Raw genomic sequence first — 14,471 nt, forward strand, 5'->3', positions numbered from 1 at the left:
TGTTAATTATCATCTCCCTCTCCCCCACGAGAGAACGGGAGTTTTAACGCTTCATTAGAGAAAAAAAACAAAGACCAGAAAGACCAGGCGACACGCTCAGACCTGATTGAAGAACAGCCGCAGACGAGAAGGGTGAAAGCGATACACAACAGAGCGAGCGGTCTGTCGTGGAGTGAGTGAAGTTTTAAACACATTTAGTGAAAAATTTGTAGTGAAAGAAAATATCAAATTACCAAATACGGGAGTTGCGCCTGGCAGTGTTTAGGGGCATGGATATTCTAGAGCAAAAGGGATTGAAAGAGAACATGAATTAGGCATTCAATTAGTCAGAATTTGAACATGGGTTCCAGAGCTAGGAAAGATAGGAGAGCCTTTAAAGCCAAGTCTTAAATTTTAAAGAATTGTTTGTAGGAAATTCAACGATTACGATTCCAGCTGAATATCGGTCAACATATTCCATTCCCATATTTTTCATTTCTCTTTGGTTGTTCCCAGAAATCCTTTCATTAATTAAGTGTATTGTTTAAACTCTTTTGAAATAATTACTATATTTCAGCAGAAGATCTCAAAGGAAAGATCATTAATATATATTTTATGCATGCAACCAACAAATTTGAGTAATGATTTTTCAACATGCCCTGGCAGTCGAATGCTTAGTCGCATGATACATATACATAATATATATAGCCCACTAATTGTCAGAGCACAGCTATGCTGCCCTTAATATGCACTTACAAAATTATGAGAAATTATTCATTTATATTAATTTACTCGGTGAAGAAAAAAAGATAACGCACAGACAGCAGCAGCAGCCCCAAGGTTCGGTTTGGCATGTGGAAAATGATTGATGGATGGATGGATGGGATCTCTCCAGAACGAGCATTGTCTGCCCATGAGTCATACGCGTAAGAGAAGCTTATAAATACGCGAGCATGTACAGTATAACACATTCAAGAGTGACTCATAATAATCGAAAATCCGAAATCAAAATCGAAATTGGAATCAGTATTGGGGTCGTAAAAATTACAATTGACAGGAAGAAGTCAGACAAGACAGACACACAGCTGGCTGAAGGACGGGTGTGGGGGTATTCATGTTCTTCTTCTTTTTAGTTTTATTGCTTTGAAAACAATATTCTGTCTCAAAGGGAATCAACCGCTAGGGTAGCGCCACATAAACCATAAAAAAAATGCATAATCTACGACCACTTGACACGCATTAAACCGAAACAACAACCACAAAAAGTGCCGACATCGGCGGCGGCGGTGGAATCTAAACAATTTCTTTTTTAATGATCCATATTTTGAATGTATCAAAACGATCTTGCCAAAGCAGCTGTCATAGGCCCCCGTCCAGTCGATCATCGGTTATCATTTGTCCAGATAACACGCACAGGAGCAGGCCCGGCTCCAAAAGCCTCTTTCGATTCAAATACAAAAAAAAAAACATAACAAGTGAAACTGAAACCGAAACCGAAACTCGACGAAAACTGGCTGGGGCTTCCGTCACACGACTCACTTAAATCATAAAACAACAAAAACAAACATAAAATTGTAAAAAGTTTGTTTCACCCAAAAAAAGTCAAAGAAAAAAGACAGGGTCATGTTTCGACTAAGGGATACCCGTTGATCAGATTTACTTATGACTAAAAAATGTACCCATTTACGGCAAGAGCAGAACCTGGTCGTTCGTGGCATATGTACATATTCCTCTTCTACATAAAACTCAAATACAGTAAACCTACATGTAAACACATGTACTCCATAAAAAACAGAGGTAACCGTGTGACAAGTAGAGCCTGAAACATTGTCAAAATCACGCGCCTGATGGAACACTTTTTTCCCCCAGCTGTGTGTGCTGGACTTGTAAATTTATTCGTCATATTCCATTCATTCGGCATTTCTCACATGTTCTACGTGTTTCAGTGCGTTCTTCTCTATCATTCGTATCATATAATGGATATTATCAACTTTTTCATGAACCTTGAACCAATGCAAGGCATTGCAGCAACAATAGAAAGAAAGAGTATTCATTTCATTCACATGTTCATTTTTTATTTCATGCTACTCTTTGGCGAAACATGAAATTATTGGGTACAATTTCCTGCTAGTCAGTGTTTTTTCCCCGTTTTTTTTGAATCTCCATCTCCTACGAAAGAAAAAAATTGGACATTTCGGGACATGCACGTGGAGCATGAAGCCCCACGTCCGTCCGTCCGTCCGTCCATCCCATCCGTTCAACCCGTTTCCATCATCAACATTCAGTCCTGTCGTTGGTGCACACAATGGACGCCTCATGATTAAAGGATGTTTATTAAATATTCATGTAAATGTCAATTTAAAGCTACTGTTATGGGCCTCTCTCTCTCTATACCCCCCGTTTACTACTCTCTTCCCTTGGATATCGCCCACTATATCTGCCCTTACCCCACCGTACCCCTTTGATTGGACAGACCAGTGGAGTGTCAATGTTGGCGGGGTTTTTTTCTTGTTGTATTATTATTGATATAGCGCGTGGATTCCACAATTGAAAGGTTTCCCTTTGCCCCTTCTCCTCTTTGAACTCTGCCGCCCTTGGTGCGTGACAGAGGAGTAGAGTAGTAGGTGTGGTGAGGGGTCGACAGGAAGGAGGGTTGAATATTGGGGGGTATGAGGGGTTGTGGAACTGGAATAAATAACAATAGATTTATTGCAAACAATACATGAAATGCATTCAAATGGAATGAAATGTGAGTTTTGTTTGGTATTTGATTTTTCTTTTGTGTCTTTGGAAATTTGCATTTATTTAAGCGCCCCCCACCCACTTCCCCTCCCCAATGATCTATAAGGTTAAAGTTTAGTTCTATGAAACTTAATGACTAATAAATACCATGATTAATTCTCCAACACTAAAAAAGAAAATAAAATACCAGAAACCTTTTGCAACACTGATGCTTTCATTTTGAAAAGTATGGCAGCCCCTTTTTCTACTTTCGTTTTACTTTCTTCGAGAAGACAGGCAACCCTCCTCCTTTCCTTTCATTTGACGTGTCACTCGACGAAATTAATTTTTTTTCCTGCTAAAAAGAAATTAAATTCAAATCGAAAAAAGGGAAACAAAACGTTTGAGTAAATTGTGTGAATAGAACAAACAGAATGTCTCGTTATAAATCTACTCTACAATCCGAAGATCCCGATGAAATTGGAGGACGTCCTTCTGACGCTGCAACAACCACATTCAATATGGACGATTGGCGGAAGATATTTCATGAGGAGCCATCCCCCATCGGGATCGTTCCCGAGGAACGTGTCCACATCGAGCATGACCTGCAGACATTTATGGAGACGCTCGATGCTGCAGATGGTGCGGATACTTTTGACGACGTCCAGGAGCTGCAGGTTCTTATCAAGACTGAAACGATTGACGATGATGGGGAAAAAGCCATTGGAAGCAGCAAGATGAAAAAGAAGTCGAAAAAGAAGGCAGCTGGACAGCTGCACCAGAAGAAGCCAGCAGGAACGCTGCAGCAAAAGCCAAAAGTGAAGAAACGGATTCTACGCCGTCGACTCGAGGAATTCTCGTTTGTGCAAAAACTTTATCTGGCCACCAACAGTCCCAGCATTGACTTTGTCAACTGGTCGAAGAGGGGCAAGCATCTGATTGTGCAATATATGGCGCTGCAGGAACATTTGACCGGCCCTCGTTCCATTTTCCGTTGTCGCAGTGTCCTCCAGTTCGCGGAGGAGCTCTCGCACCATGGCTTTATGCGTGTGCTCGACTACGACTTGAAGGATCCGGCCAAGGGCACCATAGTTCTGGTCTTTCAGCACCCCAACTTTGTGATGGGCATGCCGCAAAAGCTCCGTCAGATAAGCAACCTTAACATTCAAGAGGATCAGGAGAATGAGCTGCTGCAGAAGCAAAATGGCAAGGACATCTGCGCCGCCTTTCACTCGTACCTCTCGCCCCTGCAGGCGGCACGCTGCCGCCTACACACGGAGCTGAGCTACCATTTCGACATGGCGCTGCTCCAGGAATACGCCAATGCGTCCAACAAGCCGGTGGCCAAGCGAGCCGGTCGTCCCGCACAAATCGTGGAGACAACCGTGGAGCAACAGCTCGTGGGCAAGACGGACAAATTTGTGAATCCGTACGAATCGGTGGCCAAGATACTCACGAAGCAGGTGCCCTCGTATGCCGGCTACTATGGCAACGTGGCGCTACCGAAGCTGCAGGACTTCTTTCAGGAGTACATGCCCCGCTATGGCATCAAGATCAGCGGCTACAAGCAGATCGTGATTGATGGCCACAACAAGTCGAGCGACTTCAATCAGAATCTACCGATTGGCATCGACTACTCCGACGAGGAGAACGATGATCCAGCCAAGAAGGAGACCTTTGATCTGGAGCAGGTTATGCAGCAGCTGTGCGGCGAAGATGGCGAAGGCATCGCCAGCAACACCCCCAACAGCAGCAGTACAAGCAGCAGCACATTCAAGCCCAAGGAAAAACCAAATCCGAAGCCGAACAAGTCCAAGCAAAAATCAAAGCCAACCTCGAAATTGACCGCGCTCCTGGAGTCCAGCTCCACCTCCAGTTCCAGTTCTAGTGATGACGATGATGAGCTGGATGAAGATTCCGCCGCGCTGGAGATAGTGCTGAATGAGAACAACGGCACCTACAAGTTTATAAAGAAAACTAAAGCACAAGAGAAGCTTTCCAAGGTGACTGCAGAGCAGAAAGGGTCAAAGAAACGCCAGAATGCAGATGATCAGGAAAAGGGAAAGGAACCCTTGACCAAGAAGTCAAAGAAGCTGCAAACAGCAGACGAGCTCGTGGTCATGCCCGACGATAATGAAGAAACTTTGGAGGAAACAGTGCAGAAGAATTTGAAGCCTTTCCTTCAGAATGGGGGGGACGAGGAGGACGGGCTCATGGATTTCGCTGGCGATGACGACGATGAGGAGTACATCGACCAGAAGGTGCTGCGCCGCACAGCCACACTATCGGCGGCCAAACGCCGCAGCTACGATTTGCGCAAAGCCAAGCTTAGCTCCAAAAATAAATAATAAATAAAATAGAAACAAATAATAAAATAAAATAATAGTAAAATAAAACTGGCTTTCAAAGCTAACAAAAATGAATCAGGAATAAAAAAATTAAATTAAATATTGAATCACTTACGAAAAAACTCGTTCATTCTACTAGTAGGGATATATGAGTTTCTTCAACTTTCCCTCATCCAAACTCTTTACAATAGTTGTAAAATATCTACATAAGTTCTCGACCAGCCTCTCAGCTGTTATCTATTCTCTTCTAACCACACAACACCTCTCACCGTCTCTGTGGTCATCAGCATATGGCAGACCATTATCCATTATTTGAAATATTTCTTTAGGGGGGCCATAACTTTGGGCATATGGTCAGAGAAGGCACAAGCACAAGCAGGCAATTAAAGCCGCTTATCGACTTTTGATCTCTCACGCCCTCAGTGCCCCATTACGAGGGGCCAATCAAAAGTGTAATATCATCTGGAAATATCTTACCAATTCGAAACGAAACAAGCACAGCACAGCACCCACTCTCGGACACCGAATAGGGAGAGGGAGAGGGAGACTAAAGGCAAAGCCAATACCCAGACAGGGGCACAATCAGTCGGATGTTTACAAGTTTTATGAGCCACCAAATAACAAGATGAACAACAGGCGGCAGAAGCAGGCAACATGCAACAGGCCAGCCAACCAGCCAGACAGAAGAGGCAACCGAAAAACCGAAGCCCCAACGAGACCCAGAGGCCAATCGAGAGTTGATTTCAAAGGGATTTCGTTTAGAGATTCGCAACAAGAATTATTCCTTTTTTTTTTTTTTTTTTATTTTTTTTTTTGCACTTATCACAGCGTGAGGCGAGACACGATTTTTATCGTCTTTAATTTGCTTTTTATTTGATATCATATTTCAGGGACAGAGGCAGTATGTAGTATGTATGTACCTCCAAGAACTTCAAGAGCGTTGAAAACAAAAGGCAGGAGGCACAAGCACTCCCTCTGCTGGCTCCCATCTGTGGCTGTATTTTCGGTTGGAGTAGAACCTTGACTCAAGACGTCATAATGCCATAAAAATGTCACATACTTTTAATAACTTTATGACAGCTACAAAATCATAAACAAAATGCTCTGACAGCATCAGCACACACGCCACACACTGGAGTGGAGAGGAGAGTATGGAGCAGCGTGTATGCTGCTTGCTGCGGTTGAGATCTTTTGGGAGTCATCATAATGAGATGTGTCATGTTTTGCCTTCTGAGAAATGTGTTTCTTGCTCTGCTCTCCGTTTCGTTTGTTTTTGGGCCGATTCGAGTAGGCGGCAGGCGGCAGGAGGACTGAGATGGCCCCGACCCCCAAAGAGCCTCAATTATGAACATGACAGGTCGATTATTAAATTTCATGTTCAAATTATGTCCTTTTAGGGGAATCTGAACTTGGGACGACATCGATTTTGGGTACCTACTAGGGTAGAAGGAATAGAGTGAGGTGAGTCAGAGATGTGCAGAATTATAGTTAATAAGTTGATGGGTTTGTGTTGGCATTAATCTATAGAGCTTTTTCATTGCCTTTCTGAGAAGTGTCGCAATGGATTTGGACTATTTTGGGGGTTTTTTTTGGGGGGTGCTGAAACCCTTCCCCCCCCCCCCCAGTATATATTTTTGATTTTTTATTTTGCCTTTCTGGGAGAAGTGTAAATGGATTTGGACTATTTTCACAGATTTTCTTTTTGGGCAGGGGGGGGAATGCTGAAATGTGAATCACATAGCTAACCAAATTTGGTTTCCTAGCTCTTTTGTGGCCAACATCAAGTAATAAAAAAGAGCTGTAAGACAGGGAATACTTTCCTGCATTAGTTTTCATGAGTTTCATTCCTGTAACTCTTTCGTCTCTCACGCACACATTCCAACTCTTTACCTTTATTATCTTTCACTCACCTCACATGAACACACACACACACAACACACACTTGGCCAAAAAGCCCGCAATCGGAGCTTTAGTTTCAACGCATAAATTCGCTTTGCCACAGAAATTATGGAACCAGAAATAAAGTCGAGACTTTTGCTGCATTATAATGAAGCCGCCAAATGCAAGACTGCGGGGATTGGTGGGCAAGAGAAGGAGACTGGAGAGCGGAGAGTTATTAAATGCCAAGTTATTTGTCGTTTAGCTGGAAATCCATGCAGGTCGGCGGCAGTACTTAAGCTTCGTTTTTTTTTTCTTTTCTTTTGGTTTGCTTTGGTTTTTCGTTTCGGTTTTGGTTTCTTGTGTTTTTGGAGACTTCTTTATGACTTTGAGTAGGAAATCTTTACGAGTTTCTCGGGTGAGACAAATTTATTGGCAAAGTATAAATGGTTTCTTTACTGTTCATTTCTGTCCGTTTCCCTTTTTATTTTCCCACTTTTTGTATACCCCCGTCCCATATTTTGTTTTGGCTTTAATATGAAGTCGTAAAAAGATTTTTAATGATGCATAGCGTTTGTAAAACTATTTACATATGCATCTACATATGTATGAATGTATGTAGGTATGCTTTATGGAGGCAAACTCCACTCAAACTCCAACAGCAAAGCCAAAAGACGTGGGGCGTGCTTTTCTTCAAGGTTTGGCAATTTGTCTTTTGATGGGAAAAATCTTACAGGCAAATGGAGTGTGTAGTTTTTTGGGGAGAGAGTGCCAGGGCAGAGAGAGAGAGAGAGGCACATTAATAGATAGAATTTTAATGGTCAAGAGACCAGTTTTACGTTTTTTGTAGTGCCGTTGGAGCAGCTTGTCTTTGCTGATTGGAAATAACTTTGATCTGACAGTGATTTCCGATGGAAAAACTGATGGGTAAATAAAAGAAAATGTGGCCTGGAGCTTGGAATATAATTCTAGAAGGAAAGGTGTGAGAGAGCTTTAACTCTTGGAAGAGGAACTGCATACCAGCGAGGGGTAATAGGTACGTTCATCCTTACAACATAAAACATGATGTGCGAATCTCATAAAAAGAGGCAATTAACACTCGAAATAGTTGTCCCTACAACAGTTTTCACCTGTGTTAACTATTTTGATACTGTTCCCAATGATCTGCGCAACTTTTCTAACCATCCAATGAACATTTGCATGGATCTTTTAGTATATAAATCATAATCCCTAACTTCTCTTTCAAATAAAAAGAAAATTCATTTCGGTAACTCTCGATTACCAGCAAATCGAAACTCAATTTGCCATTTCCCCCTGAGTAAATAATTTGTTGCGCATTTGTTAAAAACTTTATGCCTTATCTTTATGCTTATGCTTATGCTTTTGGCCAAATTTCAACTTTCTATAAACGCTTTGCTCTACAGCAGTACAGCAGATATGTATGTATATGGAACTGTGGCAAAATATTCCGAGCAATTTATTGTTCGAGTGGAGAAGTTGCTCCTATGAGTTTGGCGCGTGTCCTTGGGCTTTCCTTCTGTTTTTTTTTTTTTTTTTGTATTTTGTTGGGATGTGGGGAGTAGATTTTCTGGGAAGGTAGAGGAATTTTATGATTGCACAAATGCAAAATGCATAACAATCACAATTGCACAAAATATTTCGCCAGCAAATTGGGATTTATGTGTATGAGATATGGCCTCGTTCCTTGCGAAAACTTTTACCCCTAGAGGAGGAGGAGGAGGAGGAACAGAAGGAGGAGAAGCCTCTGCGTCCACCTTTCGAGAGTAGTAACCTAGTTTCAAATTGCTTTTTTATTTGCCCAATAGCTTTGGGGAATGCCACTCCAGATATGGTTATGGATATGGATGTTTCCTCCAAGTACTTTGTGCAACATTTGCCAAACTTTTGATGCTGCCACAACAGTTAGTACTGTTAGTAATACTCCTCGGTATAGGGTGTACAGTGACAGGCCCCGGGAGTGTTCGCACTTAGCCAGCGTAGATACTGACCGACTCTGGTGTAGACGCCGGGTGTATTGGGTCGGGCACAGCCCACGCCCCAGGACACGATACCCGCTAGCTGATACTGGCCCGGCATCTGGGCGAAGGTCACCTGAAGGGGTCCGCCGCTATCGCCGCCGCAGGCATCCTTCCCGCCCTCGTCCAGCTGTCCGGCACAGAGCATATTGTCCGTGATCTGTCCGGGTTTGTACGCAGTGGCGTTGCGGCAATCGCTTTGTGGGATTACAAGTACATCCACCTCCTAAAAAAAAGGCGGCTCAAAATCAATGAGAGTCTGTTGGTTCCCTCCCTTTATGTTACCTGCAACGTTTCACTGGCAAATCCTGCCTCTGTCTGTGCCCCCCAACCCGTGACAATGGCCAGCTCGTGATCAAAGCTGTGGCCCTTGAGGGGTAGGCAAATGGGTCTCAGGTGTAGGCCCACCACATCCACGGGTTCATTGAGACGCAGCAGGGCGATATCATGGTCGAAAGTGCGCGAATTGTACAGCTCATGGACCCTGACCTGCGAGACAGATCTCTGAACCAGAAGATCCACGTTCGGATGACTGCGATTGTGTTCGAGTAAGCGCAGGGAGAGCAGCTCCACGGGCACTCCCTCCACACAATGGGCTGCTGTTAGCACGTACAGATCATTGATCAGGGATCCCGCACAGTAGAAGCGTTCATGGATCAGCACGACGGCCATCCATGGATACTGATGGATCCGCGTCTCCTGTCCCCCCACGATCTTATGGAGTGTGTTGATCAGGCCACAGCGACACGTGCCGCATTCTCTTTCGATGGGAAAGTTGGCTACTGAGCTGGTGAAAGTGCTGCTACTCGTAGTAGGGATGGTGGTTCTGCTCGTTGTGGTTCTGCTAGTTGTAGTCGTTACGGTGGTGGTGGTGGTGGCGGCAAAAATATCCCGATAAGCCACTCGAAAAAGTTACCCTGCTTTGGCAGGATGTGCCCTGCCTCCCGCGCAATCGTCCAGCCCACAAAGCAGCAGAAGATGATCCACTGTAGCTGCATCTTGCTTGGACTTGTGGCAACTAAACTCTCGGCCTCGAGTGATGATCCGTTTTAAGCAGAAATCCCACATATACTCGTCGTATATGCACATATGCCCCCACCTCCAATCTAATCTCGTTTTACACAGGCCTCTCCTTGTTCGGGCAACTTTTCTATTTGCCAAACACATTTTCCATGCTGTTGCACAAATGAATTCATGAAATGTTTGCCATCAAAGTGTAAAGGCCCCCCAGGCAGAGCCCCAACGTTAGAGTGGGTGGTGTGTGTGTGTGTGTGTGTGTGTGCGAAAGTAGGGGGAATATTTTTGGTGGGCTGGTGGTTGCCATTTTCATGAATCGGTAATTGATGGAATACAAGTAAAACAATTTAATGAGCTAACGAGTTTAAATTAATTTGAAAACTGAATTAAAGGGGATTTATACGGAAGGAAATTTTCGATTTTATGCCTCTTTGATCTGCATAGTGTTTTTCCTTTCCTTTATTACACATTCTTTCGTTTCCACATTTGCCTTCTTCCTTTGCCTTCTTTTTGCCCAAAGAACTCTCTCTAATTGACTTTATCAACTATTTAACGAAATATTATGCAAATCAAAGGCCCCAATAAGCTGCCCAATCAAGAGAGTTGACTTGACACTCAGCCAAATATGCCATCGCCTGCCTGCTCATAGTCTCTGCCCCAAACTGCTGCCAGGCATGTCATCTGCCTCTGTGGTGTAAGCTGGCACAATAATAATGTGTAATAGGCTTAGGCCTGAAATATTGACGCTTAGTGACCGCTTAGTGGAATGCCAAGATGACTAAGTAACATCATCTCTGTGGAAAACTCTTGTCGCCTTGCAGCCTCTGGAAAATTCTGTCCACCATTCTGTTACAAGTAATTAGAAGAGAGTGAGAGATTTGGGAGTGGGAGAGCTGGAGAGCTTGAGGGGCTCTGAAAATTAGTGAAAGCATTTTTATAACAATTTCCCCGTGTGTATGTATGTGTGTGTGTGTGTGTAAGCCGCTTACGAGGGAAGCATTTTCCGGGGAGTGGGTGCAAGGGCGATTCGACTTTGACTAATTGAATTTTTTTTTGGGGTATATCCATTCGAGCAGAACTGTACAGTGAATAAACCCCCTTAGCCCCCCTTTCCACCCTTTTCGCCTTCGTTAGCACACGACTTCAATGTCCATTGCCACGCCCACATTTGGACATAAGTTTCATGCTTCAACGCCCAAATCGTAGCATTTCCTCAGTTCCATTTTATGGACTCCAGAACAAAACTTGATGAGCGCTCTCAAAGCGAGGGATGCAGTTGCAGTGTTGCAGTGTGCTGGGGCATGGTAGTAGCGGCCCAGTAAATTGTCCAATTATAAAACTGCGTAGGCCAGGTAGCAGCCATTCGGAGCGGCCCAACCAGTAGCCAAGAGTCGTCGCGGAGAGCAACTTGAGGGAACTCTCCATGTTCCCTGTCACTCTTGATATTCTCCTCCGCTTAATTGATATTTATGGAAATGGGATTTCTGTCCGGGAAAAGTGGAGCATGTGGGGAGATTTACAAGCCACAACATTGAACTTCATTCGGCGACGGCTCATTAGAGAGTGGGGCAGAGACAAACACAAGAGAAAGAGAGACTGGGCTGGATTGTGGACTGCATTCAAAGTTTTGTCAAGAAGTGAAACAAAAAGCAAATTGCGAAAAGCCTGAAAAAATAATCCACTGACCCACAGCTGCAGGCAGAAGCCGGGAACCCCTGGAACTGGAGCTGCAACTGGAGAAGCTTTTGTCTAAGAAATATCGCTTAATTGTGGCCAAAGCAATAAACATGTCCAAAGTGGGGCAAAAGTTTTGGTTATCCACAAGTTTTGTTTTGCTGTTTTGTGGCATGTGCTGCAGCAGCCACAAAAGAAAACCAATTAAAATGCTTCAGAATAAAGAAATCGTACATTCGAGGATGAACAAAGAACTGGACTGGGCCCTGGACTTTCTAGTGGATAGAAGACTTACAAATCGAGTGAGAAACTTGCAATTTCCTTAGACAATATTTAAAGATAAAAATAGTATAATTTATAATCATTTCATTGTTTATTTTCCTCTTGCTTAATATATATTATTTTATAGAATGTATCTTTATCTTCTGCGAATGTTTTGCCCCGCTGCGTAGGTTGCCACGCCCGAAAATATGTGTCTGGGTGTTGGGTAGGGGGGAAATACAAATATTTATGCATATATAAAATATCTTGACTTGCAGCATACCCAAAGCCACTACTTAGTTGTTCGACATGAGCTCTTGGCTGCTATCCTGACAGCATCGGGCTTTAAAATACAACTTACAAAACACCAGGCAAACATTCCGTCAGCGTAGAGAGATGGGGTGGGGAGGGGATTGGGGATGCTGATGGAGATGGAGAGCTGTGGAGAGACAGAGGCAACCGCAGCATTTGCAACAACTTTTAATTAAAAGCAACATTTTCACAGGCCACGGAACAAGCTTATTAACAGTTACGTTACCCAGAGAGTCCGTTCCTTCTATACTCTTTGTCCCCCCAAACTAAATCCCCGCTTCGGCGGAGCAACAAAAAAAAAAAAAACAACTGTCAATTGATAAACAAGTCAACTGTCACTTAGGCCCAACATTGATAGCGACAACGACGACGACGACTACGAGGAGGTGGAGCACGAGGACGAGGACGAGGACGTATCGTTAATCAGCCAAAGTGTCCGCAGAGGAGTCCAATCGAATCCTGCTGCGCCTCCACCCAGTGCCAGTGCCAGTGCCCAGCTTCAACTCCATCTGCCGCCCCAGTGCCGACTGCAAACTCCATCTCTACCGCCCCAGATCCCAACTGCAACTCCACTTGTTGCTGGCGGCTGATGGCGATAAGCCACGACACATGTCACAAGATTTTTTTTTTATTTTCAGCCGTTTTTCTGTTTTATTTTTACTGCTCGGATTTCTCATTTTATATGTTTTATTTCTTATTTTAATCAAAAGTGGAAATTAAACGCGGCTAATGAAGATTTTAATTGCGTGCAACATCGAAATGGAATTGCATGTGGGTTTTGTGGTTTCGCTCTCTGTCTGGCTCACATTATTTCTACATAGTACAGACATATGTGCATATATCTATATGTATATATTCATGCACTCGTACAACATTTATATATAGACTGCATGCTGCTTAGGATTTACATGATCAGCGTTTGTAGCAACACGCAATCGATGGTTCGATGGTTAGCTGGTTAGAGGCAAGGGAACAACTTTAACCAGGCTCCTTTCTGGCAAATAATCCACTTTTGTTTAAGCCGCTTATGACAGGTACACAGGGACAGTGGGCATAAGACATCGGTCCAGGCACAGTGGGCATCAGTCAGAGATTAGCTAAAAGAGAAGGGAAAATGCAGTGGGAACATTTTCTATGCTTCTGGCAAACGAAACGAAACTGAGAAGAGATATTGGTTTGGCATTTTCGTCAATTTGGGGGACTTTGGCTGGTATTATGGGGAATTAAAGCTACATAAAATATGACTACGAGACTAGGGAATACCCTATTATCTTTTTGTACCTAGCTTTATCTGTAAGTTAAACGTTCTCGCACCTCTCTAGCCCTTCCATGGTAACCATCAATTCTCATATACCCCTTCTGCATATAGACAGAAGTCCATGGCTATCATCAAACAGTTAAAGAGCAATTGATTGCTCAGACAATAGAGGCACGGACACACAAAATCCTTTGTCATTCAACCAATTTACATAGAGCAGCACGTCGCTCCACCTACACTTCCTGCTCCAAGCCCAAAACAAAAGAAAGATAGAAAGAAAAAAAAAACGAAAACGAATGAAAATGTGAAAAATGTCACGCTTCATTTGCTTTAGCAGTTCAAACGGACACCTGGCCAAAGCCAAACCAGAAAAAAAAAAGAGAAATGGAAATGGAAAAAAAAGAGGAGAGAGAGGAAAAGAGTCTACTACATGGCCCACAAATTCCATGAAAGACATGAAAAACAAATTGAATCGGACAGATCGATTAGGCATACAAATGCGCAATTAGAAGTGGAAAAGTGTACCATTTTTTTCTATCTATATCATCTCTCTATATGGATATATGTATACGAATAGATACTCAAGTGTCCGCTGTAGTACTATGTGGTTGAGTGGCTGCTACCCTTTGCCCAATTAGCCGTCACAAATGATTGTATAGATGACAGGAATCGGAAAAGGAACCGGAACAGGAACGTATACAGGAAGTGGATAGAACTAACGAGGCATATAAATATAAGGAAAGAGTGAGATAGAGCATGGCTAACTCTATTCCACTCCTCTTAGTGGCGGTATACATCTCGCCAATTGAATTCAATTTTGTGTGCCTTTTTTCGGGTTGTAATTTAAGCGCCATTCGGTTAACCAATGTCTGCCGCTGGCCACAAATTTCAATAATTACCGACAGTTTTGAATTATCCAATAAACAGTGGAATGAATGGATGGTGTGTGATGGCGAGTGGGACTGCCCCCGAAAAGTAGTTTAAGCA

General features: G+C 43.3%; 2 protein-coding genes and 1 long non-coding RNA gene across 4 annotated transcripts; 1 reads left to right on the forward strand and 2 right to left on the reverse strand.

Annotated features, from left to right (window-relative positions):
- The first annotated feature begins 3,009 nt into the window (after positions 1-3,009).
- On the forward strand, positions 3,010-5,117 carry LOC111079832. Its single transcript, XM_022375145.2, has one exon. The coding sequence runs from the start codon at positions 3,135-3,137 to the stop codon at positions 5,046-5,048; it is 1,914 nt and encodes a 637-aa protein (XP_022230837.2). The 5' UTR covers positions 3,010-3,134; the 3' UTR covers positions 5,049-5,117.
- Positions 5,118-8,747: 3,630 nt separating this feature from the next.
- LOC111079833 (transmembrane protease serine 6) lies at positions 8,748-10,051 on the reverse strand. The gene is made up of 3 exons (XM_022376721.2): positions 9,928-10,051; positions 9,248-9,864; positions 8,748-9,188 (listed from the first exon to the last, which is right to left on the reverse strand). The coding sequence occupies exons 1-3, from the start codon at positions 10,049-10,051 to the stop codon at positions 8,859-8,861; spliced, it is 1,071 nt and encodes a 356-aa protein (XP_022232413.2). The 3' UTR covers positions 8,748-8,858.
- A 1,968-nt stretch (positions 10,052-12,019) lies between these two features.
- Positions 12,020-12,560, reverse strand: LOC111080879. 2 transcript variants are annotated; one of them, XR_002608544.2, is made up of 3 exons: positions 12,453-12,560; positions 12,198-12,353; positions 12,020-12,129 (listed from the first exon to the last, which is right to left on the reverse strand). It is a non-coding gene; the product is annotated as an uncharacterized LOC111080879 (long non-coding RNA). The 2 variants fall into 2 exon arrangements; XR_005967766.1 differs by having other exon boundaries at positions 12,198-12,391; positions 12,453-12,553.
- Between the last annotated feature and the right edge of the window lie 1,911 nt (positions 12,561-14,471).

This window comes from Drosophila obscura, unplaced genomic scaffold (genome assembly GCF_018151105.1).
Source record: "Drosophila obscura isolate BZ-5 IFL unplaced genomic scaffold, ASM1815110v1 contig_186, whole genome shotgun sequence".
Taxonomy (NCBI): Eukaryota; Metazoa; Arthropoda; class Insecta; order Diptera; family Drosophilidae; genus Drosophila; species Drosophila obscura.